Source organism: Pan paniscus, chromosome 2, assembly GCF_029289425.2.
Source record: "Pan paniscus chromosome 2, NHGRI_mPanPan1-v2.0_pri, whole genome shotgun sequence".
Taxonomy (NCBI): domain Eukaryota; kingdom Metazoa; phylum Chordata; class Mammalia; order Primates; family Hominidae; genus Pan; species Pan paniscus.
Genome location: NC_085926.1, coordinates 49,948,670 through 49,972,201, shown reverse-complemented (window position 1 = coordinate 49,972,201; position 23,532 = coordinate 49,948,670). Strand labels below are relative to the sequence as shown.

The 23,532-nt window shown below is 42.0% G+C and overlaps 1 protein-coding gene across 8 annotated transcripts in view; it reads right to left on the bottom strand.

Annotated features, from left to right (window-relative positions):
* The window catches only part of RBM6 (RNA binding motif protein 6), a 135,763-nt gene that overhangs the window by 90,055 nt on the left and 22,176 nt on the right, over positions 1-23,532 (bottom strand). For 5 of the 8 annotated variants that reach the window (XM_034956495.3, XM_063602374.1, XM_034956498.3 and 2 more), the window contains exons 2-5: positions 22,996-23,105; positions 16,934-18,212; positions 13,664-13,753; positions 10,376-10,445 (exon numbers count right to left, since the gene is read on the bottom strand). In XM_034956495.3, the coding sequence (XP_034812386.1) occupies positions 10,376-10,445; positions 13,664-13,753; positions 16,934-18,212; positions 22,996-23,039 (1,483 nt within the window). In that variant the 5' untranslated portion in view covers positions 23,040-23,105. Of the gene's footprint in view, positions 1-10,375; positions 10,446-13,663; positions 13,754-16,933; positions 18,213-22,995; positions 23,106-23,532 lie in introns of those variants that run through there. The other 3 variants (XM_055109972.2, XM_034956504.3, XM_055109973.1) reach the window with 2 other exon arrangements.

Sequence of the window (23,532 nt, the reverse complement as noted above, 5' to 3'; positions counted from 1 at the left end):
CTCATGCCTGTAATCCCAGCACTTTGGGAGGCCGAGGTGGGCGGATCACAAGGTCAGGAGATCGAGACCATCCTGGCTAACACAGTGAAACCCCATCTCTGCTAAAAATACAAAAAATTAGCCGGGCGTGGTGGCAGGCGCCTGTAGTCCCAGCTACTCGGGAGGCTGAGGCAGGAGAATGGCGTAAACCCAGGAGGCAGAGTTTGCAGTGAGTCGAGATCGCGCCACTGCACTCCAGCCTGGGCGACAGAGCGAGACTCCGTCTCCAAATAAAAATAAAAATAAAAATAAAAATAAACTCATTCTTAAAAGAGTGAATACATACAATTCAGTGGTATATTGACAAAGTAGTGCAACCATCACCACTATCTAGTCCTAAGAAGGCTTATATTTAAATCAGACAGAAGACCTAAGAGATAACCTAAGCAAGAAACATGGAACCAGGCAAAAATTAATTTACACTGCAAGGGTAGAGAATGTAACCTAGGAACAGTGAGCAGCATAGGTCGCATCAGATGTTCTGTTGCAAGCAGAAAGTTAAAGGAAGAAGCCAATGTCAATGTATTTTTAAATCCTGTAAACAGTTTTTATAGATGGCCTCTATCTGGTGCTCATTTAAGGTAATTATATAAATAAATTCCCCTGCCTAGACTGAAGCTGGGAGTCAAGCAGCCCTTGCACTATACAAGCTGAGTAATGACCCTTTTCTTCTTGTCACTGTAGCAGAAGTACCTCTTCAGTGACTTCTAACTACCAAAAGGCATAGGAAGCCCCATACAGCCTTATCAAACCTGGAAGACTCAGCCAAGGCTACCTGAGCATTTGGCAAAAGAGGTAAGTGAGGACTATAGAAGCCAACAGCAATTCTATCTAAAGAAGGGTGAGGGAACTCAGCAAGGCAGTGGAACTGACAGAGGGCTGTAAACAGAGTTCAAACACCTTCCCCAACCTCAGAGAGGCAAATTCCATCTCAGCTAAATGGTTTTCAGGAAAAGAATATAACCTGCCTGTGTCTCAAAACTGGTAATTGGCATCCTCTTCCTCAGAGCCATTTAGCTGAGATGCCAGAAGATGCAAAATCTGAAAATTTCTTTAATTAGTATCCTTCTTCTTGGCTTTATCAACTGCCGAGAATTCTGTGCTCAGGACCGTGTCCTTGTCAACAAACAGTAAGGCTGACTACAAGATTTCTGCCTTGAAAATTTATGTTATGTTGTGATGTGATGTGATGTGATGTGATCTCAGCACACTGTGACCTCTGCCTCAGCCTCCTGAGTAACTGGGATTATAGGCATACACCACCAGCCCGGCTAGTTTTTGTATTTTTAGTAGAGATGGAGTTTTGCCATATTGACCAGGCTGGTCTGTAACTCCTGGCCTCAAGTGATCCACCCATCTCGGCCTCCCAAAGTACCAGGATTATAGGCGTGAGCTACCATTTTATTTTACATTCACCATTTTATTTTTTTGAGACAAGGTCTCTCTCTATTGCCCATGCTGGAGTGCAGTGGCATGATCTTGGCTCACTGCAACCTCCACCCTCACCTCCCTAGCTCAAGTGATCTTCCTGCTTTAGCCTCCTAAGTAGCTGGGACTACAAGCATGCACCACCACATCCAGCTAATTTTTTTTGTATTTTTTTTGGAGAGATGGAGTTTCACCATGTTGCCCAGGGTGGTCTCGAACTCCTGAGCTTGAGTGATCCACTGGCCTTGGCCTTCCAAAGTGCTGGAATTACAGGTTTGAGCCACTGTGCCCAAAGGGAAATTTTAAAAATAAAATAAATAAGCCAAATCCCAGGTCATTCCAAAAATGACCAAATTAACCCTTGTTCCAGGACCTCTCTCACCAGGATCACCTGATCCCTGCAGCACTGAATCACAGATTCTTCCCTAGGCCAGCCAAAGCGTCCATCCACTGCCTCCACAAGACTAGCCCAGCCCTATTAGTGTCTCCTGCCTTCCTAAACATTTTGATTTTTTAAGCTCAGCCACCTTAAGGAAACTAAGTTTCCTTAAATTTCAACTGCCACATCCTCCCCGAAGGTTGTATCAAACCTGATAGGACTCCTGGTTAAAAACAAGAACTTCTGCTGTTTTAGAGATGTGACAAGTAAAAATGATATTTTTCAATCAGCCTATCGTCATCTTTTCCCTAAGAAACTAAAACTGTTTACATATTTTGTAAATGCCAAAAACACTGCAAAATGTGTATTTGCACTTTTCAATTATAATTTTTTTTCTAAATGATGTTAAGCTATTCTGTCTTTAGCTCCTCCACTTGGGATACCATAAACTATGCACTTTTTTTTTTCCTTTTTTTGAGACAGAGTCTCACTATATTGCCCATGCTGGTCACAAACTCCTGAGCTCATGTCTCGGACTGTTGAGTAGCTAAGACTACCCGCACACATCACCACACTCGGCTACTGTGCATGTTTTATATCATCAGTGTCAATTCTCGAGTTTCACAATGGATTTCTATCCCTACATTGAAAGATTCCCTCTGGAATTTTCTTCATAAGGAAGTTACTTCTGTTATATTGACACAGAAGTAAAGACTCAAAATATTTCAATTGTGAATAATGAAAGGACATGAGCCTGTTACCCTTAAGAAATGTAAAGGGCAGCTGGCCTCAGTGTCTTACAATTGTAATCTCAGCACTTTGGGAGGCCAAGGCAGGAGGATTGCTTGAGCCTTGGAGTGTAAGACCAGCCTGAGCAACAGCGTGAGACCCTGTCTCTACAAAAAAAAAAATTTAGGCCAGGCGTGGTGGTTCATGCCTGTAATCCCAGCACTTTGGGAGGCCGAGGCAGGTGGATTGCCTGAAGTCAGGAGATTGAGACCAGCCTGGCCAACATGGTGAAACGCTGTCTCTACTAAAAATACAAAAATTAGCTGGGCACGATGGCAGGCCTGTAATCCCAGCTACTAGGGAGGCTGAGGCAGGAGAATTGAACTCAGGAGGCAGAGACTGCAGTGAGCTGAGATTGCACCACTGCACTCCAGCCTGGGTGACTGAGAGAGATTCTGTCTCAAAAAAAATTTAAAAATAGGCCAGACACGGTGGCTCACATCTGTAATCCCAGCACTTTGGGAGGCCGAGGTGGGTGGATCACCTGAGCTCGGGAGTTCAAGACCAGCCTGGCCAACATGATGAAACCCCGTCTCTACTAAAAAAATACAAAAAATTAGCTGGGCGTGGTGGCGGGTGCCTGTAAGCCCAGCTACTTGGGAGACTGAGGCAGGAGAATCGCTTGAACCCAGGAGGCAGAGACTGTAGTGAGCTGAGATCACGTCACTGCACTCCAACCTGGGCAACAAGAGTGAAACTCTGTCTCAAAAAAAACAAACAAATTTACATTAACCAGGCATGGTGGCACACGCCTGTAGTCCCAGCTACTCAGGAAGCTAAGGTGGGAGGACTGCTTGACAGGAGGTCAAGGGCAGCCTGGGCAACAAAGCAAGACCTTGTCTCTACCAAAAAAAAAAAAAAAAAAAAAAAGAAAAGAAAAGAAATGCAGAAGGTACAGGGCCTTTGCTACAACGTCACTTTCAGTAGACCCAAAATGCCAGGCAACAGACCAAGTGACTGACCTAGTCATTGCAAATACTCACTTTCCAAGAAGAATTTTCCTTCCCAAGAATACAGAGACTGTCCATTCACCACATGAACACTGACGGGCTAAAGCAAGATATTGCTTCTTCCTACTAACACCACCTTAGTAATCCTCTAACTTTGTGACATTAGTTAATAAACCAGTACTAAAGTAATTCTGTAGCACTTCAGTTACTATAATTACTTTCTATGTTTGAGCCTTATTAGGAAACATAATCCAGAAGCTGTATCATTTTTGCTTAAATGATATAAATCCCTTTTGGAAAAATATCACAGCAAGCTTATATACTACGTAGTATGCAAACAAACCTAAAAATCAAAAGCAATTCTGCCTGCATTCATATGTCACAGAAACACTGTGTGAATGAGAAGATCTACAACCATTCCAAGATCTCTGGAGGAAGTATACTATATATAAACAGAAAAAACAACTAAGTTATATGTCCTTAGTTACATATAACTAAAGTCATAAGATAGTACCAACACTACTCCAGCTCCTTCTCCTGCTATGCAGAGCAGGAGAACTGATATTAGGTAGGCAAGGCATGTGATCAGCACTGGCTCCTAAAGCACATAAGCATTAGCTTTGTCTACTTACAGAAGGTCCACTTGCTTATTATTAAGTCACTTTTAAACTATACAAAAGTTCTAGAATAAAGAATCTAAACAAACACTTTATCTACTGCCAGTGGTCCTCAGGGTACATTAAAAATATCTGGAGGACTTCTTAAAAGCACAGGCTACTGGGCCCCACCCCAGAGTTTCTGATTCAGTAGGTTTAGGATGGGGCTTAAGAATTTGGATTCCAACAAGTTCCCAGGGGGTAAAGAGATGATGATGGTCCAGGATCCACTCTGAGAACCACTGCTCTATAGTTTACTTGACATAAGCTGTTGATTGCAGTCTTCAGCTTACAAGGTTTCTGCTGATCATTTAAAAATAAAATATAGGCCGGACGCAGTGGCTCATGCCTGTAATCCCAGCACTTTGAGAGGCCGAGGTGGACAAATCATGAGGTCAGTTTGAGACCAGGCTGGCCAACATGGTGAAACCCCGTCTCCACTAAAAAATACAAAAAATTAGCTGGGCATGGTGGCAGGCGCCTATAATCTCAGCTACTCCGATGGCTGAGGCAGGAGAATCGCTTGAACCCAGGAGGCAGAGGTTGCAGTGAGCCAAGATCGCGCCACTGCACTCCAGCACTGGTGACAGTGCAAGACTCCGTCTCAAAAAAATAAAAAATAAAATAAAATAAATCAGTTTTGTCAGTTTTTCAACTTTTTATTGGAAATAATTTCCAAGTTACAAAAAAATTGCAATAATAATAGTACAGGGAAAAGATTCATATATGCTTTACCCAGGTTCAACTTTTTTTTTTTTTTTTTTTTTAAGATGAATTCTTGCTCTGTCGCCCAGGCTGGAGTGCAATGGCGTGATCTTGGCTCACTGCAACCTCCGCCTCCCGAGTTCAAGTGATTCTCCTGCCTTAGCCTCCTGAGTAGCTGGGATTACAGGCACCCGCCACCACGCCCGGCTAATTGTTGTATTTTTTAGTAGACAGGTTTCGTTCGCCATGTTGGCCAGGCTGGTCTCAAACTCCTGACCTCAGATGATCTACCTGCCTTGGCCTCCCAAAGTGCTGGGATTACAGGCGTGAGCCACCGCGTGTGGCCCCAGATTCAACTATTAATAACATTGTGATCCATCTACTTTATCAATACTCTCTTCCTTCCTTCTCCATTTATAGCAAGTATTATTTTCGAAACCATGAGAGAAAGCTGCATACATCACAGTACTTTACTTCTAAAAACTTCATTATGTATTTTCTAAGAATAAAGATACTCTCAGCCGGGCATGGTGGCTCACGTCTGTATTCCAGCACTTTGGGAGGCCAAGGTGGGCAGATCACCTGAGGTCAGGAGTTCAAGACCAGCCTGGTCAACATGGCGCAACCCTGTCGCTACTAAAAAAAATACAAAAATTAGCTAGGAGTAGGGGCAGGCGCCTGTAATCCCAGCTACTCAGGAGGTTAAGGCAGGCAGAATTGCTTGAACCCAGGAGGCAGAGGTTGCAGTAAGCTGAGATCGCGCCATTACGCTCCAGCCTGGGTGACCAAACGAGACTCCGTTTAAAAAAAAAAAGAAAAGAAAAAAGATGTTCTCTAACATAACCACAGTAGTTATCAACTCGGGGAATTTAACATTGATACATCATCACCACAATCAAGATATAGAACAATTCCATTATACCCAAAAATTCCCTCATGCTTCCGCTTTATAGTTAACTCCTCCCCCAATAACCTGGCCACCACTATTTCCAATCCCTAAAATTTTGTCCCTTCCAGAATGTCACATAAGTGAAATCACACATACACATATAGTATGTAGCCTTTTTAAAAAATTGTAAGCTGGCTGGGCACAGTGGCTCACGCCTGTAATGCTAGCTCTTTGGGAGGCCCAGGCAGGTAGATCACCTGAGGTCGGAAGTTCAAGACCAGCCTGGCCAACATGGCGAAACCCCGTCTCTACTAAAAATACAAAAAATTAGCCAGGTGTGGTGGCACACACCTGTAATCCCAGCTACTTGGGAGGCTGAGGAAGGAGAATCGTTTGAACCCGGGAGGTGGAGGTTGCAGTAAGCCGAGGTCATGCCACTGCACTCCTGCCTACACGACGGGAGCAAGATTTCATCTCAAAAAAAAAAAAAAAAAAACAAAGTAAGCAAATACACATCAAATAAAATGCATCATTTTAAAGTGTACAATTCAGGAGCATTAAGTACATTCAAAATGTCATGCAACCATCACTACTACCTAGTTCCAGAACACTTTTATCAGCCCCAAAGAAGTACCATAACCATTAGGGAGTCGTTCCCCATTCCCACTTAGCCCCTGGCAACCACCAATCTGCTTTCTATCTCTACGGGTGTGCCTTCTCTAGATATTTCATATAAACTGAATTGCACAATATTTGGTCTTTTGTGTCTGGCTTCTTTTATAATGTTTTCAAGGTTCATCCAACTTGTAGCATACATCAGTATTTCATTCCTCCTTATGGTAGTGTATATATCCTTATGAGTCTAGTTTCTTTCACTCAGCATATTGCCATTGAGATTCATCCATGTTGTTAGGTGCATGAGTAGTTTCTTCTTCATTGCTGAGAAGTATTCCATTTTATATATATACTAGTTTGTCTAGTCACCAAAAGACATTTTACTCCTGGTACTTTTTCCAGAAATAATCATATAATTCAAGGTAATTTACAATTCATGGGGTTATAATGTATTTGTAAATGGCAAATGAAAAATTCAAATATACACAACATATATAGATCCAAAATCTCTTATCTACAATTCCAAAATCCCATAAATGTCAAGTTTTTTGGTAAAATTCAACAAACTCATTTTGAGGCAAATCCTGGCCTATAGTATGAGTCTTTATTTACTCCTGTTAGTGAGAATATTAATAATTTTGCAGCGTAAGTATTATGTCTGAGTACACATTCCCCTGGGAGATATAATTCCCATATGATCTATGTAAACTACATTTCTATAACTTGAAAAATTCATAAGCTCATTTAACCTCACAGGTTCTAGATAAAATTGTGACCCTGTACTTATACAGCTCTAGAGGAGACAAAAATTACACTAATACATTACTAGAGTCAACGAAGAGGCGTTAATCTTCTCTCCTGTGTTATAGATCAGCCCTCCATTACATCAACTAACAGGACAGACTGTACTCCACAATTCCCCTCTTATGAGCAATATCCATCCTGCATGGTGTCTGCAGGTCATCACTCAGCCTAAAATATTTATTACCAGTTTTCACCTATGAATGTCACCTTTTTGGCTGTGCATACTGGTTCACATCTGTAATCCCAGCACTTTGGGAGGATGAGGCAGGAGAATCACTTGAACCCAGGAGTTCAAGACCAGCCTGGGAAACATAGTGAGACCGCACCTCTACAAAAAGTTTAAAAATTAGCATGCCATGGTGGTACGCACCTGTAGTCCCAAATACTCTGGAGGTTGAGACAGAAGGATCACTTGAGCCCAGGGGTTTGAGGTTACAGTAAGCTATGATCGTACCAATGCACTCCAACCTGGGCAACAGAGTAAGACCCTTTCTCTTATAAAAAAAAATTTTAAAGTCACTGTTACTACTAAGATTCACATTTTTTTTTCTTTTTCTTTTTAAGAGACAAGGTCTTGCTATGTTGCTCAGGCTGATCTCAAATTCTCAGGCTCAAAAAATTCTCCCATCTCAGACTGCCAAGTAGCTAGGACTACAGGTGTGCAACACCATGCCTGACTACCACATATGATCTTTTAACAGTAAACACTATAGTTCTTAGAACATCTGATTGTTCCAAGACATATTCTTCAACAGATATGTAAGACCTAAGCTGCACTGCTGTGAAACCTACACTACCCTTTAATGTTCCTCACCTGAGGGGAAATCACAGCTGCTCTTCACATACACCATAAATAATAATCTATTCCATGCATATAGGGAACCTACTGAGTGTCAAGCACTGGTGGAAACAAGAAGGAATAAGGCTCCTGCTGACATTCCTCTCTAGTGAGAGAAATAAGATACACAAAACCACGGAGAAAAATATCAGTGATAGATCCAATACCACTGACAGATTCAATCCAATCAGTGAACAGTGATAGATCAGTGATAGATCCAACTGAAAAATACCAGTGATAGAAATATCCAATCAGTGATAGATCCAAACAAGGATATGATGGAAAACAACTGCCCGATGATTTTAGATTTGAGGGTGACACAAGGCCTCAGAGACGTGAAACTGAAGCCAAGAACTAAACCCCAGAAGACAAGTAAAGATCAGAGAGAAGAGTAGTGCAAAGACCCTGACACAGAAAGAAGTTTGTATTGGTCAAAGACAAGAGAAAAGCTCAGTGTGGCTACAGCAAAATAGGGTAGGTGGAGGGCAGTACTGAATGAGATCAAACAGCCAAGGGTCAGCTCACGCATGGGTTTGTAAGACAAAAGAAGAAGCTGGGAATTTCTTCCAAGTGAAGATGAAGGCCCTAAGAGGGTTTTAGACATGGGAGTAACATGATCTGGCTGATATTGTCAAAAGTTCATCCTGTTTGTCACATAGAGATGTAATATAAATAACATGAAACTAGCAATCCAATTCTTTCACTAAAAAACAAAAATAAAAAACACAACTTAATAGAATGCCAAGAAAAGATTGTATTTGCTGAAAGGTATTTTTCGTTTTATTTTTAAGCACTGCCCTGAATGATTTCCCATGTGTATCAATGTCTTCAGTCTGCCAATTCTAATAGCTACCACAATCGGCAAATTTAAGAACTTCCTCTCTAGACCTTATATGTTAATATAATTTTTACTGTCCTGACAAATTTGACAATTAGAAAGTCAATGAATACTAAAGAAACTGGAGTTTGAACTGCTATTTAAATATTAAGACATCTCCTTTCCTAAACATATCAATACTTAATGAAAGCACAGTTCATGAAACAAGACTGAGGTTATTATCCTGAGAGTTAAAAAGCATCTCCAGCCTGTAAATTCTACCTTGAGTTCCCAAAGAAAGCATATATAAGGCATATGCAAAAAATAAATATAACCAACATAAGTGAGATACCAAGAATAATAATATATCTACTCTTACTCACGCTTCCACAAATTCAGGGTTGATGTTTTTAAAACAAATAAATAATTGGCTCTCTGAGAAATAATACTTCTGAGCTTGTTCTCAAATTACAGAACAAATTATTTCTGAACTTAACACCATATTCTTTCAAGCACCAAAATTTATTTTGTGGATAATTTTCCTCTGCAGAAGCATTCTGAAGAAGTTATCTAGTTAATGCAAAATTTTTATCCCATGATAAACTGCTAATAGTAAATTATATCCTCAAAATATGACATGTTCTTACTTGAAGATGTCTTTAACTGAATTACTGAAATTCTAAGTTCTGTGAAGACTCATGCTCTATTCCCTTCCATTTAAAATTCTGCAAAATAGGTCACCTAAAGATTACCTTTATTTTTAAATAAATAAACTTATTATTATACATAGTTCTAAAAATATCGGTCAAAAACCTTGAGTTATTGGCATTTCACCTTTGCCTACTTTTACTGTAGTAAGATTTAAAGGAAATGACTGAAATTGGTGCTGTGAAATACAACTAGGAGGATATTCTGAAAAGTTTAATCTACCATTCAGACCACAGAACAGATGTCAAAGGGAAAGCTCTTCTGGATCTATTCATGGATTTCAACAAAATAACTGTAACAGGACTCCATTCTCAAAGCAAAACTGAAAATTAAACCACTAATTTGTACAATTTCTCTGGGAAGTCATAAATTTTACTGAAGCAATGAATGTAAAATTTTACATACAACAAGCTTATTAAATCCTATTAGGCTCAAGCATAAACATTCCACCACCATGAAGAACATGCATAGCAAGTTTAATAATTATATAAAATATATTCAAGGCAATTGCTGCAACACTCTATATATCACAGGCATTCAGAAGAACTGGAACATGCATCCTCATCACCCATGTGTGGACAAACATCCACAAAGAACCACAGCTAAAACTAAAGCTGGTTGTTATTTGGAGGCACCAATGGGAGGCTTCTGGAAATTTTAATTGTGGTTTCTTGAAACAAATTTTAAGTAGCACATGATGCAGAGATCTGACAAAGACCCTTCCTAACCCAAGGCCATATGCAAGTCAAGAAACTCACCTGTGTTATACTCCTTCAACTGCAAGTTCTTTACAGGCATGCCATCAGGAGTCCGAAAAGCATTAAGAATCTGCAAAAATATGGCATTTATACAAATGATACAAATCATAATCAAACACTGAATGTCAGATTTTCCCTAACAGTTTTTATCATACATAATTTAAAGCCATGATTACTTTGGAAAAGCAAAGTTAAACTATGAACACTCAAGGCATTCACATATTGAATGAGTAGAACATAATTATTCAAAAATTGGCGGGATGCAGTGGCTCCTGCCTATAATCCCAGCACTTTGGGAGGCCAAGGTGAGAGGATTGCTTAAAGCCACATGTTTGAGACAAGCCTAGGCAACATAGTGAGACCCTATCTCTAAAAAAAAAAAAAAATTCTTAATTAGCCAGGAGAGACCGGGCGTGGTGGCTCACACATGTAATCCCAGCACTTTGGGAATCCAAGGCGGGTGGATAACCTGAGGTCAGGAGTTCGAGACCAGCCTGGCTAACATGGTGAAACCCCATTTCTACTAAAAATACAAAAACTAGCCTGGTGCGGTGGCACACACCTGTAATCCCAGCTACTTGGAAGGCTGAGGCAGGAGAATCACTTGAACCTGGAAGGCTGAGGCTGCAGTGAGCTGAGATCATGACACTGCACTCCAGCCTGGGCAACAGAGCGAGACACTATCTTAAAAAAAAAAATTGGCCGGGCACGGTGGCTCATGCCTGTAATCCCAGCACTTTGGGAGGCCGAGGTGGGCAGACCACAAGGTCAGGAGATTGAGACCATCCTGGCTAACACGGTAAAACCTCGTTTCTACTAAAAAATACAAGAAATTAGCCAGGCGTGGTGGCGGGCACCTGTAGTCCCAGCTACTTGGGAGGCTGAGGCAGAAGAATGGCGTGAACCCGGGCACCTGTAGTCCCAGCTACTTGGGAGGCTGAGGCAGAAGAATGGCGTGAACCCGGGAGAAGGAGCTTGCAGTGAGCCAAGATCGCACCACTGCATTCCAGCCTGGGCGACAGAGCGAGACTCCATCTCAAAAAAAAAAAAAAAATTAGCCAGGAGTACTGGCTCACACCTATAATCCCAGCTACTTGGGAGGATAGTTTGAGCCCAGGAGTTTGAGGCTGTAGTGAGCCTTGATTGGGCCATTGCACTCCAGTCTGGAGTACCCTGTCTCAAAAATAAATAAATAAATATTTAAAAATTCTCAGGTACATAGGAAAAGCAGGGCCAGAAGCGGTGGCTCACATCTGTAATCCCAGCACTTTGGGAGGCCGAGACAGGCGGATCATGACGTCAGGGGATTGAGACCATCCTGGCTAACACGGTGAAACCCCGTCTCTACTAAAAATACAAAAACTTAGCCAGGCGTGGTGGCACATGCCTGTAGTCCCAGCTACTCAGGAGGCTGAGGCAGGAGAACCATTTGAACCCGAGAGGCGGAGGTTGCAGTGACCCAAGATTGTGCCACTGCACTCCAGCCTGGGTGACAGAGCAAGACTCTGTCTCAAAAACAAACAAACAAACAAACAAAATGCTGGGCGTGGTGGCTCATGCGTGTAATCTCAGCACTTTGAGAGGCCGAGGCGGGTGGATCACTTGAGGTCAGGAGTTCAAGATCAGCCTGACCAAGATGGTGAAACCCCATCTCTACTAAAAATACAAAAATCAGCTGGGTGCAGTGGCAGGTGCTTGTAATCCCAGCTACTTGGGAGGCTGAGGCAGGAGAATCTCTTGAACCCTGGCGGCAGAGGTTGCGGTGAGCCGAGATCGCGCCACTGCACTGCACTCCAGCCTGGGTGACAGAGTGAGACTCTGTCTCAAAAAAAAAAAAAAAAAAAAAAAAAAAGAAAAGCAGAAGAGCATAACCTTCAAAGGCTTAAGCTCTGAAATCATACTGTGTGCATTCCAAGCTCTCTGCTCACTTGCTGTGTAACCTTTTAGTGTCTAGTTTCTCATGTGTTAAATATAAAATGATGTACTGGGTTCATTACAGTCCAGGGCCACAGCACTTCCTCAGCATGAACTGCCTGGGCAGTTCATTTCCCCATATTCATATAAACTGTTCTCTCACGGCATTCAAGCCTGGGCTCGAATACCTCTTCCTCAGTGATGTCTCCCTAACTACACAATACAAAAAACAGCCCCATTAGCATGCATGCCCGTGGTCCCAGCTACTCAGGAGGCTGAGGTGGTAGGATCGACTGAGCCCAAGAGGTAGAAGCTGCAGTGAGCCGTGATTGTGCCACTGCACTCCAGCCTGGGCAACAAAGTGAGACGCTGCCTCAAAAAAATCAAAAATGGGCTGGGCGTGGTGGCTCATGCCTGTAATGGCAGTACTTTGGGAGGCAGAAGCAGGGAGATAACCTGAGGTCAGGAGTTCAAGACCAGCCTGACCAATGTGGTGAAACTCCGTCTCTACTAAAAGTACAAAAATTAGCTGGGTGTGGTGGTGTGTGCCTGTAGTCCCAGCTACTCGGGAGGCTGCGGCAGGAGAACTGCTTGAACTGGGGAGGTGGAGGTTGCAGTGCACCAAGGTCGCGCCACACACTCCAGCATGGGCGACAAAGCAAGACTCTGTCTCCGAGTTACAGGCCGAGCTACCATGCCCCGCCTGTACTTTAGTTTTCTTCAGAGTATTTATTTGCTGACTAAAATTGTGTAATCCTTTTGCTTGCTTTTTCATTATCCATGGAGGCAGTGACTTGATAATATACACTGCTGTGTCACTCGGTATCTAGAACAATTACATACAGTAATGCTTAATATTTAGAGTGATTATATTAAATATGTGATAATTAAATGAACTAATGCTTGTAAGTATCACACAATGCCTGGCACAGAGCGAGCACTGCCATAAGTTCAGACTTAATTTAGTCAGCCAATCCTTTGATACAGGGCAGTTAGGCAGTTTCTAGTTTTTACCATTGTAAATAAACTGCATCCTTATGTACGTACTCCAGAAATAATATGCTCTAAAGGATGTGATCAGGTCTAAAGAGAGCAATCATTTGTCATAATTTTTTTTAACCTCACCTCAGTGAGTGCATGTATAAATGGTGAAATCTGAATAAACTTTATGTATTATACCAGGGTCAATTTCCTGGTTTAGATACTATACCACAGTTGTGCAAAATATTAACACTGAGGGAAGATGGAAAAAAAATACACAAGACTTCTCTGTGCATTTCTTTGCACCTTCTTGTGAATCTACAATTTTTCAAATTAAAAGGTTTTTTTAATTTTTAATTGACACAGAGAAACAGGAGAGAAGACATGCCTTACCTCTTCTTTTGTGGCATTTTCAGGTACCCCACTTAATCGAATAAGCCTGCTGGGTTTCTCCTCACTTGGGCCGGTCCTATAATCTTGATCCTTAAATTGAGAATGAAAAATTATTTCACAAATATACTTTACTGTACAAAACACAAATCAACATGAAATTTAGCCACTCAGGATCAAAAATGATAATGACATGTCACGTGAAGATATAAAAAATTACAATTTTCTCTATTGTTCTGAGTGCCAGAATGTGACTTCAAATCATAAGAATGTAAATGTGCTAAGACCAAGTCTCACTGAAAGAGTCCTCAAAGTAAAGCAAAACATTACGAGAGACAAGACTGAGTAAGACTTTAATAACCAGAAAGACACACTAACATAGTCTCAAAGCAGTAATTTTCTCAGCCTGGCCAACATGGTAAAACCGTCTCTACTAAGAATACAAAAATTAGCCAACTGTGCTGTGCACGCCTGTGGTCCCAGCTACTCAGGAGGCTGAGGCGTAAGAATCACTTGAACCTGGGAGGCAGAGGTTTCAGTGAGCCAAGATTGTGCCACTGCACTCCGGCCTGGGTGACAGAGCGAGACCCCCGTCTCAAAAAAAAAAGAAAAATTTCCCTGGTCTGAGAGCTGGAGAATGGGCTGTAAACTAGCAGTACTTCATACCTCTGGTGAGAGAAGATGACTAGATAATGTCTTTTTTTTTTTGAGACAGAGTGTCGCTCTGTCGCCCAGGCTGGAGTGCAGTGGCACAATCTCAGCCCACTGCAGCCTCTGCCCCCCAGGTTCAAGCAATTCTCCTGCCTCAGCCTCCCAAGTATTTGGGATTACAGGCGCCCACCTCCACACCTGGCTGGTTTTGGTTTTCGTTTTTTTTTTTTTTTCAGATGGAGTTTCGCTCTTGCTGCCCAGGCTGGAGTGTAATAGTGCAACCTCTGCCTCCCCGCAACCTCTGCCTCCCAGGTTCAAGGGATTCTCCTGCCTCAGCCTCCCGAGTAGCTGGGATTACACACATGCACCACTACGCCCAGCTAATTTTGTGTTATTAGTAGAAATGGGGTTTCTCTGTGTTGGTCAGGCTGGTCTCAAACTCACGACCTCAAATGATCCACCTGCCTCAGCTTCCCAAAGTGTTGGGATTACAGGCAAGAGCCACCACGCCTGGCCTAATATTTGTTATTTTTAGTAGAGATGGGGTTTCACCATGTTGACCAGGCTGGTCTTGAAATCCTGACCTCAAATGATCTGCCCACCTTTGCCTCCCAAAGTGTTGGGATTACACGCATGAGCCACTGTGCCTGGCCTTATTTTTCTTCCCCACCCTCACATTCTCTCCTGAGGTTGCACCACACTGGTCTCAAGTTCCTGGCCTCAAGTGATCCTCCCACCTCAGCCTCCTAAAGCACTGAAATTACAAGCATAGGCCACTGTACCCAGCCAAATCTACTTTAAAAGAGAATACCTTCATTGTAAAATTACCAATATAACCCTCCTTGCTTAAATCATATATTCAAGAAGTTTAACATTTAAGTTAATTACGTTAGCTGCAAGAGGATAGTTGCAACATTAATATCAGCTCTTCACAACTAGGGAGACTCCTAAGTATTCTCTCAATGAATTTAAATAAGAAAATGATCCCTAAACAATCACAGGTCTAACTAAGCGAGAGTTGCAAGAGTCAACTCCCAAAGACATATACTTTCAAACTAAATTATCCCAAGGCATGTAAATCAGCATCATAAAACAAAATAATGAATTGAACCCAGGAATTTGAAACCAGCCTGGGAAATATGTTGCAACCTTCTGTCTACAAAAAAATACAAAAATTGCTGGCCAGGCATGGTGGTGCATGCCTGTAATCCCAGCTCTTTGGGAAGCTGAGAAGGGTGGATCATTTGAGATCAGGGGTTCCAGCCCAGCCTAGGTAACATGCCTAAACTTCATCTCTACAAAAAATACAAAAATTAGTCAGATTTGGTGGTGCACAACTACAGTCCCAACTACTCAGGAGGCTGAGGCAGGAAGACTGCTTGAACACGGGAGGCGGAGGTTGCTGTGAGCCAAGATCGTGCCACTGCACCCCAGCCTAGGCAACATGGTGAGACTCCATCTCAAAAAAGAAAAAAAAAAAAACAACTAACTAGGCATGGTGAAATATACCTGTAGTCCCAGCTTCCTGGAAGGCTGAGGCGGGGGAACCCCTTGAACCCGGGAGGTAGAGGTTGCAGTGAGCTGGGATCGCACAACTGCACTTCAGCCTGAGCGACAGAGCAAGACTCATTCTCAAAGGAAAAAAAAAAAAACTAGCCAGGCATAGTGGCTGGCGCACATCTGTAGTTCCAGCTACTCAGAAGGCTGAGGTGGGAGGATCGCTTGAGCCTGGGAGGTCAAGGCTGCAAGGAGCCATGATTACACCACCGCACTTCAGCCCGAGTGACAGAGCGAGACCGTGTCTCAAATATATATATATAGTTCCTTCATATATACACACACATATATACACAAACGGAAAGTGAAGCAGGAAGAAAAGAATAAAAGAAAAAAGAAATATATATATATACATATATATTCATATATATACACACACACATATATGATCTGAGCTGAGGACCTTTTCTCTAGAGATTTACATTCCTACATTCCACTCCTGAATACAAATTTTGCTTACTAATGCTTATGCAAAGATAAAAATAAAATGAAAAAAAAAAAAAAAAACTGGCCAGGCACGGTGGCTCATGCCTGTAATTCCAGCACTTTGGGAGGCCGAGGTGGGCGGATCACGAGGTCAGGAGTTCGAGACCAGCCTGGCCAACATGGTGAAACCCCATCTGCACTAAAAATACAAAAATTAACTGGGCATGGTGGCACATGCCTGCAATCCCTGCTACTCAGGAGGTTGAGGCAGGAAAACTGCTTGACCCTGGGAGGCGGAGGTTGCAGTGAGCTGAGATTATGTCACTGCACTCTAGCCTGGGTGACAGAGCAAGACTCCGTTTCAAAAATAAATAAATAAATAAATAAATGTCATCCTTCACAAAAGTCTTATTTAAAGAAAAAAAAAAAAGCAGGCCGGGGGCGGTGGCTCACACCAGGCGTGGTGGTGGGCGCCTGTAGTCAGTCCCAGCTACTCAGGAGGCTGAGGCAGGAGAATGGCATGAACCCAGGAGGCGGAGCTTGCATGAGCAGAGATCGCACCACTGCACTCCAGGCTGGGCGACAGAGCGAGACTCTGTCTCAAAAAAAAAAAAAAGGCAATCCACCCCATCAACATACCTGAAGGTCCCGTTGGGCATCTCGGGCAGTTTTGCCCTCTGGAAAAGACTTGCTCTGGCCATAGCCAAACATCTGGCTTCCTGGCAGCCTATGATCCACATCACGGTACTCCATGCTTCTGTAATCGGTGTCTTGCCGCCCAAGAAAGTCCAGACCGCCTTCTTCTTTAAACAGACCAGCATCTGAACTCTGCTCTTCACGTCCAGAAAGCTGTGACTTATCTTGGTCTTGAACTGGACTTTGGCTGTTCTGAAAGTCTGCTGGAGACTCATGTTCAAAGGCTACACCTTGTGTTTCTCCTTCTCTTGTTTCTGAATGCTCAAATTCTCCCTTCTGAATGCCAAAAGCAGGCCTTTCTATCGTATGGTCATGTGTGGATTCTTCTCTCCTGTTCACATTCATACCAGAATGTTCTCTATCTTGTGTAGAGGGCTGAATGTAATCCAAAATATTTGGATCCACAGGGGGCATCTCCCTATCTTTAAATTCCATACAAGATCCCATCTCTCTGCCCCTAAAATCCTGATCAGTCCTAGATCGGTGTCTACCTCTGAAATCTGAATGTGGCGTATCCCTGTCCCTAAAGTCTAGATCAGTAGTACCTGAACCTCGGCCTCTAAAGTCTACTTGTGTTCCGTCTTTGTCTCTAAAGTCCAAATCAGATACATCTCTATTCCTAAAATCAGAACGGGACTGTTCTCTGGCCCTAAAATCCAAACCTGATAAATCCCTTCCCCTAAAATCTGCATGGGATCCATCCCGGCCTCTAAAATCTAAATCATAAGTGCCCCGGCCCCTGAAGTCAGATGGAGGAGCATCCCTACCTCTGAAGTCAACAGCGTGAGCATCCCTGTCTCTGTAGTTCATATGAGGTGCCTCCCTACCTCTATAATCCATAGAAGTACCATCTCCACCCCTATAGTCCATAGGTGGTCCTTCTCTATCCCGAAAATCACCAGAATGTATGTCCCTACCCCTGAAGTCCAACTGTGATGAATCTCTGCTCTGGAAATCAGAAGACGAAAAATCTCCCCCCCTGAAATCATGTCCAGGTCCCTCCCCTCCTCGATAGTCACCATGCGGTCCGTCTCTAGCTCCATAGCTGAAAGAATGCTCCTCTACATTTGCAAAAGGAGGCCCCGAATGCCCCTGGAAATCAAAGGGAAGTGAATCTCTGCCAGGAAAGTTGCCAGAGTGTCTCTCTTGAGCATGACTCTTAAGGGGAGGAGGAGGATAATCCCTGTTCCACCCGGGAGCAAACCTTTCTTCTTGGCTCCCACTGTAGAAACAAAGACAGTGTTATTCATATTGTCCAGAGAGTTTGAAATCTACACACCAGCATATTCTTCTCTAATCACAGCACATTCTTCTGTAAACATTTTTTTTTTTGGCAGAGTTCTGTAACAAGGTCCTAGATCTGCAGAAAACAGCAAAGTTTTGCTATTTTAAGACGAAGTGGCGGAGTAAACTTTTATGCTCCCATTTCAGAACACGAGGAAAGTCAACACAAGGTTTTCAACATGACTGCTGCTGAAAAAGCTTTCACCCAGTCCTGCAACAGGGAAAATCCGCAATACCAAATAAGCTAACAATGGTGACATACTACAAAAATTTCCATTTCCTACAGCCAGGGAACTTAAGAATTCCAAGGTCAACATGACGATTCCTATATATCAGAAAAATCAAAGCACTGTAAATTTCTTACAGTAAGTTTCAGGAGGTATCTTTCTCACGCTGCATCCAGCGGTAACATTCAAAAATATTTTATTACAGATACAGCATGGACACCACCCAATCAAAATGGATGCAGGCCCAAAAAGAAGAAACACTGGTTGTAAATCACCAGTAGGAACAAGCACACCAGTGTTCACCAGCTGAGCATCAGCCCTGGCTGCATCTAAATCCCAGTTCTACAGTGGCTCCACCAAGAAGCACTCTAACCTGGGTCCTATTGTAACTACCCAAGGGTATCATAGAAGGTAGAAGGTAGTATGAATCATGCCACAAAGCATGTATAAGTCATCTAAGCCACGCAACAGCATCCAGGGGCTCAATGCTGAGATAGACCTAGAGAGAGCATTAGGTCTTCAAGCATGATCCCCATGACCCAAATGAAGAAGCTGATATTCCATATTCCAATGTCTCATGCTACTTTTTCATGGCAATAAAATACATTTTAAAAATAGACATAGTATTAAATTTACATTCTCAATTTATAGAACTCAAGAGATAAACAAGATGTGACCTAATCTTTCATACTACCCAACTTCTTCCCTTTGCCTAATCTCCAGGGCATTTTACATGTTTTGGCTTCAGTCCAAGATTCCCTAAACTAGTTTAAGTAGGCAATTAGGCACCTAGGATCCTAGGCAGGGAGACATGAAAAAGGAAAACATGAAAAGACCTGAAGGGTCATCTGTTATTCAGCAGTAAAACAAAAGCATTAAGATATTAATACCAACTCAATTCTTGCCTCCCAGAACATATAGGGTCTATCATAAGGCCCTTCTGAGCTCAGACTATGCTACTATACTAAAATTCAAAGGACAACTGATTCTGGGTCACTCAGTTCAAGAGAAATAGTTGCAATGCCAAACCCTTTCTTTCTCTTTTTCTTTTTTTTTTGAGACGGAGTCTCGCTCTGTTGCCCAGGCTGGAGTGCAATGGCATGATCTTGGTTCACTGCAGCCTCTGCCTCCTGGGTTCAAGCAATTCTCATGCCTCAGCCTCCAGAGTAGCTGGGATTACAGGCATGCGCCACCATGCCCAGCTAATTTTTTTATTTTTAGTAGAGATGGGGTTTTACCATGCTGCCCAGGCTGGTCTTGAACTCTTGACCTCAGGTGAGTCACCCGTCTCTGTCTCCCCAAGGTTAGGGTTACAGGCGTGAGCCACCATGCCCGGCCAACCCTTTCTTAAAGTAACAGGAATTTAACAACATTAACCTAAACACTAGAATGATGTACATTTAATGGATTTTCAGAACATGATGTCTTCCACTGACCCCCATTAACACTGGTTATGTCTATGTGCTTCATCATAAGAGGAGCAAGTTTAGATGTTCTTTTTTTTTTTTTGAGACGGAGTCTCGCTCTGTCGCCCAGGCTGGAGTGCAGTGGCGCGATATTGGCTCACTGCAAGCTCCACCTCCCGGGTTCATGCCATTCTCCTGCCTCAGCTTCCCGAGGGGCTGGGACTACAGGCGTCCGCTACCACGCCCAGCTAATTTTTTTGTATTTTTTGTAGAGGCGGGGTTTCACCGTGTTAGCCAGGATGGTCTTGATCTCCTGACCTCGTGATCCACCCGCCTCGGCCTCCCAAAGTGCTGGGATTACAGGCGTGAGCCGCCACGCCCGGCCTAGATGTTCTTCTTAAGCAATACAATTTAACACTAAAATTAAGATGTTACCACTAAATACAGTGTCTCTCATGTTTAAAATCATTCAAGTCTTTCTTGCAGGAAGATTTAAGCTTCATCAGACACTCATGGGATGAGGACTGAGGTATGAAATCTACATGTTTTCTGACCAGAACACATCCAACATGGCCTAAAGATTATCTTACTCTTCTAAATTAAGATCAAATAGATTTAGAGTAACTTACTGTAGCAGGGTTCTTAGATTTGTATTTTATACAGACTAATCAAGAAACCATTCTACTAATATAAAATATCAGTAGTTATGAAAATTATTTTCAACCAAATAAAAACAAATTTTAAAAGAAAAGTTCAAAGGAAATGTAACAAAATCATTTTCCTATATCTGTTTTGGTTCAAATTAGTTCCCAAAAACTGTCTCCCTCCTAGTCAAAGATCTTAAAAAACAGCATATAATGACTTACATTTAAACTAAAATTAAGGTGGGAAAATATAATTTTAAATAAGTTTAAATGAGTCAAAGACAAATGTTCTAAATTTGAAAAAAGTTAGACAATAGAGCTAAATTAACCTAACATTTCTGAATGCTTACCTAAACCACGTTAATTCTATAAGAAATAGCCTTACTTACAAAATAGTTACCCATAAATACAAGTAATAAGAGGATAGATTACAACCTAAATATTTTTAAATGGTAACGTACAACCCCATTGATCTAGATGAGAGGTCAGGAAACTTTTTCCATGAAGAGCCAGTTCGTAAACATATCGGATTTTGTGGGTTATACAATCTCTGTTACAACTATTCAACTCTGCCATCATAGCATGAAAGCAGCCATACACAATCTGCAAATGAGTAAGAGTGGCTGTTTTCCAGTAAAACTTTATTTACAAAAACAGGCTATCAGCTGTAGTTTGCTGAACACTGATCTAATTCTTAGTATTTTGAAAGAAAAAAAATACCCAACATCACACAGTTGTTTTAATTTAAAGACCAATCTCTGTCATTCAGCATTTATGAAATACTAGTTTTACTAAACATTATATGGATTTTCTAAACTCAGTTCTCTACCTAAATTTTTCATTGGAACTCCAAGCTTCAGAACAATGAATGAGAACATCTGTTGCATTTAAGTAATAAAATCTTGCAGATTGCCAATCCAAATGGCAGGTGCGGTGGCTCACACTTATAGTCCCAGCACTTTGGGAGGCTGAGGTAGGTGGATCACTTGAGGTCAGGAGTTTGAGATCAGCCTGGCCAACATGGTGAAATGCCATCTCTACTAAAAAAAAAAATTCAATAATTAGCCAGGCATGGTGGCATACACCTGTAGTCCCAGCTACTCAGGAGGCTAAGGCAGGAGAATCACTTGAACCTAGGAGGCAGAGGCTGCAGTGAGCTGAGATCATACCCCTGCACTCCAGCATGGGCAACAGAGTGAGACTCCATTTTGAAAAAAGGTAAAAAAAGGAAAATGTACTAGTAATAGAAGTTTCAACTGGAGCAACAATACTTATGAATGCATACATTTAAAGGTCAGATTTATTTGCTATGTACCAAGTAAAACCAAAAAAGTCACATTCATATAGCATCTCATTAATTGTAAACACAATACGAAAAATGTTTAAATACTAGTTAAAATACAGTGTGTATGATACTAGCTATAAAAAAATTAATTCCCTACAAATTTAAAATACAATCTATTTACAACTAAATGCTACCACTTTCTCCACTCTTCTTGGTACCAAGTAACCCCTAAAATTGAAAGGTGGCTTAGCAAACTGCATCAACATGCCACAGACAAGGCACAGCTCTGAATTCTAGACATAAATTAGTGAACTCAATACAACTTTTATAAACATTTATGTAAATTTTGCTAGCTTTCCTTACTAGCCAAATATGTATTCCTTTGCTAAGAGACAAAAAGAAATAAAATATTTGGGTATTTTTTAATATTAAAATAATGAAATTAGCCAGGCATAGTGGCACGCGCCTGTAATCCCAGCTACTCAGAAGGCTGAGGCAGGAGAATCACTTGAACACGGGAGGCGGACGTTGCAGTAAGTCAAGATCGCACCACTGCACTCCAGCCTGGGAGACAGAGCGAGACTTGTCTCAAAAAACAAACAAATAAATAAAAATTTAAAATGCTATGTGACAAAACATTTGGCATGCTGGGTATTCAGGCTCACAATCATTTTCGAAATTATTTTCCAAATTGAGTTTCTATTTTTCTTTTTTTTTCTTTTTTTTTTTTTTTTTTTTTGTTTTTGAGACAGAGTCTTCCTCTGTCTCCCAAGCTGGAATGCAGTGGCACAATCTCGGCTCACTGCAAGCTCCGCCTCCCAGGTTCACACCATTCTCCTGCTTCAGCCTCCCGAGTAGCTGGGACTACAGGCAGCCGCCACCAGGCCCGGCTAATTTTTTTTGTATTTTTTAGTAGAGACGGGGTTTCACCGTGATAGCCAGGATGGTCTCGATCTCCTGACCTCATGATCTGCCCGCCTCAGCCTCCCAAAGTGCTTGGATTACAGGCGTGAGCCACCGCGCCCAGCCGAATTTCTATTTTTAAAAAATCAGAAACTATTTCTCCACAGAGAAAATATCTTTATTTATAGTAGGCGAAAATGTTACACATTTATAATTAAAATACTGGCAATTTCAATATTCAAATTTGAGAACTTACCGAAAAGGTCCAGCTCTGTTAGCAGGTCGAGAATCCCCCCACATCTCTTTTTATCAAGAGGGCCCCAACAAGTAAATCCTTTTTCTACCAAATTCTGGTTATAGCAGTACCTGTACAAAATAAACCACAAAAATTAGTACTTTAGAATGTGAACTAAAAGCTAAACCAGTTTCCCACTGCTTGGTTTATGAGGGACCACATCAGCAGCAATGATTTTGAAGGTCTTTCTTTTCTTTTTTTTCTTTTTTTTTTTTGAGACGGAGTCTCGCTCTGTCGCCCAGGCTGGAGTGCAAAGGCATGATCTCAGCCCATTGCAACCTCCGGGTTCAAGCAATTCTCCTGCCTCAGCCTCCCGAGTAGCTAGGACTACAGGCGCCCGCCACCACGCCTGGCTAATTTTTTGTATTTTTAGTAGAGACGGGGTTTACTGTGGTCTAGATCTCCTGACCTCGTGATCCGCCCACCTAGGCCTCCCAAAGTGTAAGATTACAGGCGTGAGCCACTGCACCCGGCCTTCTTTTTTTTTTTTTTTAAGAG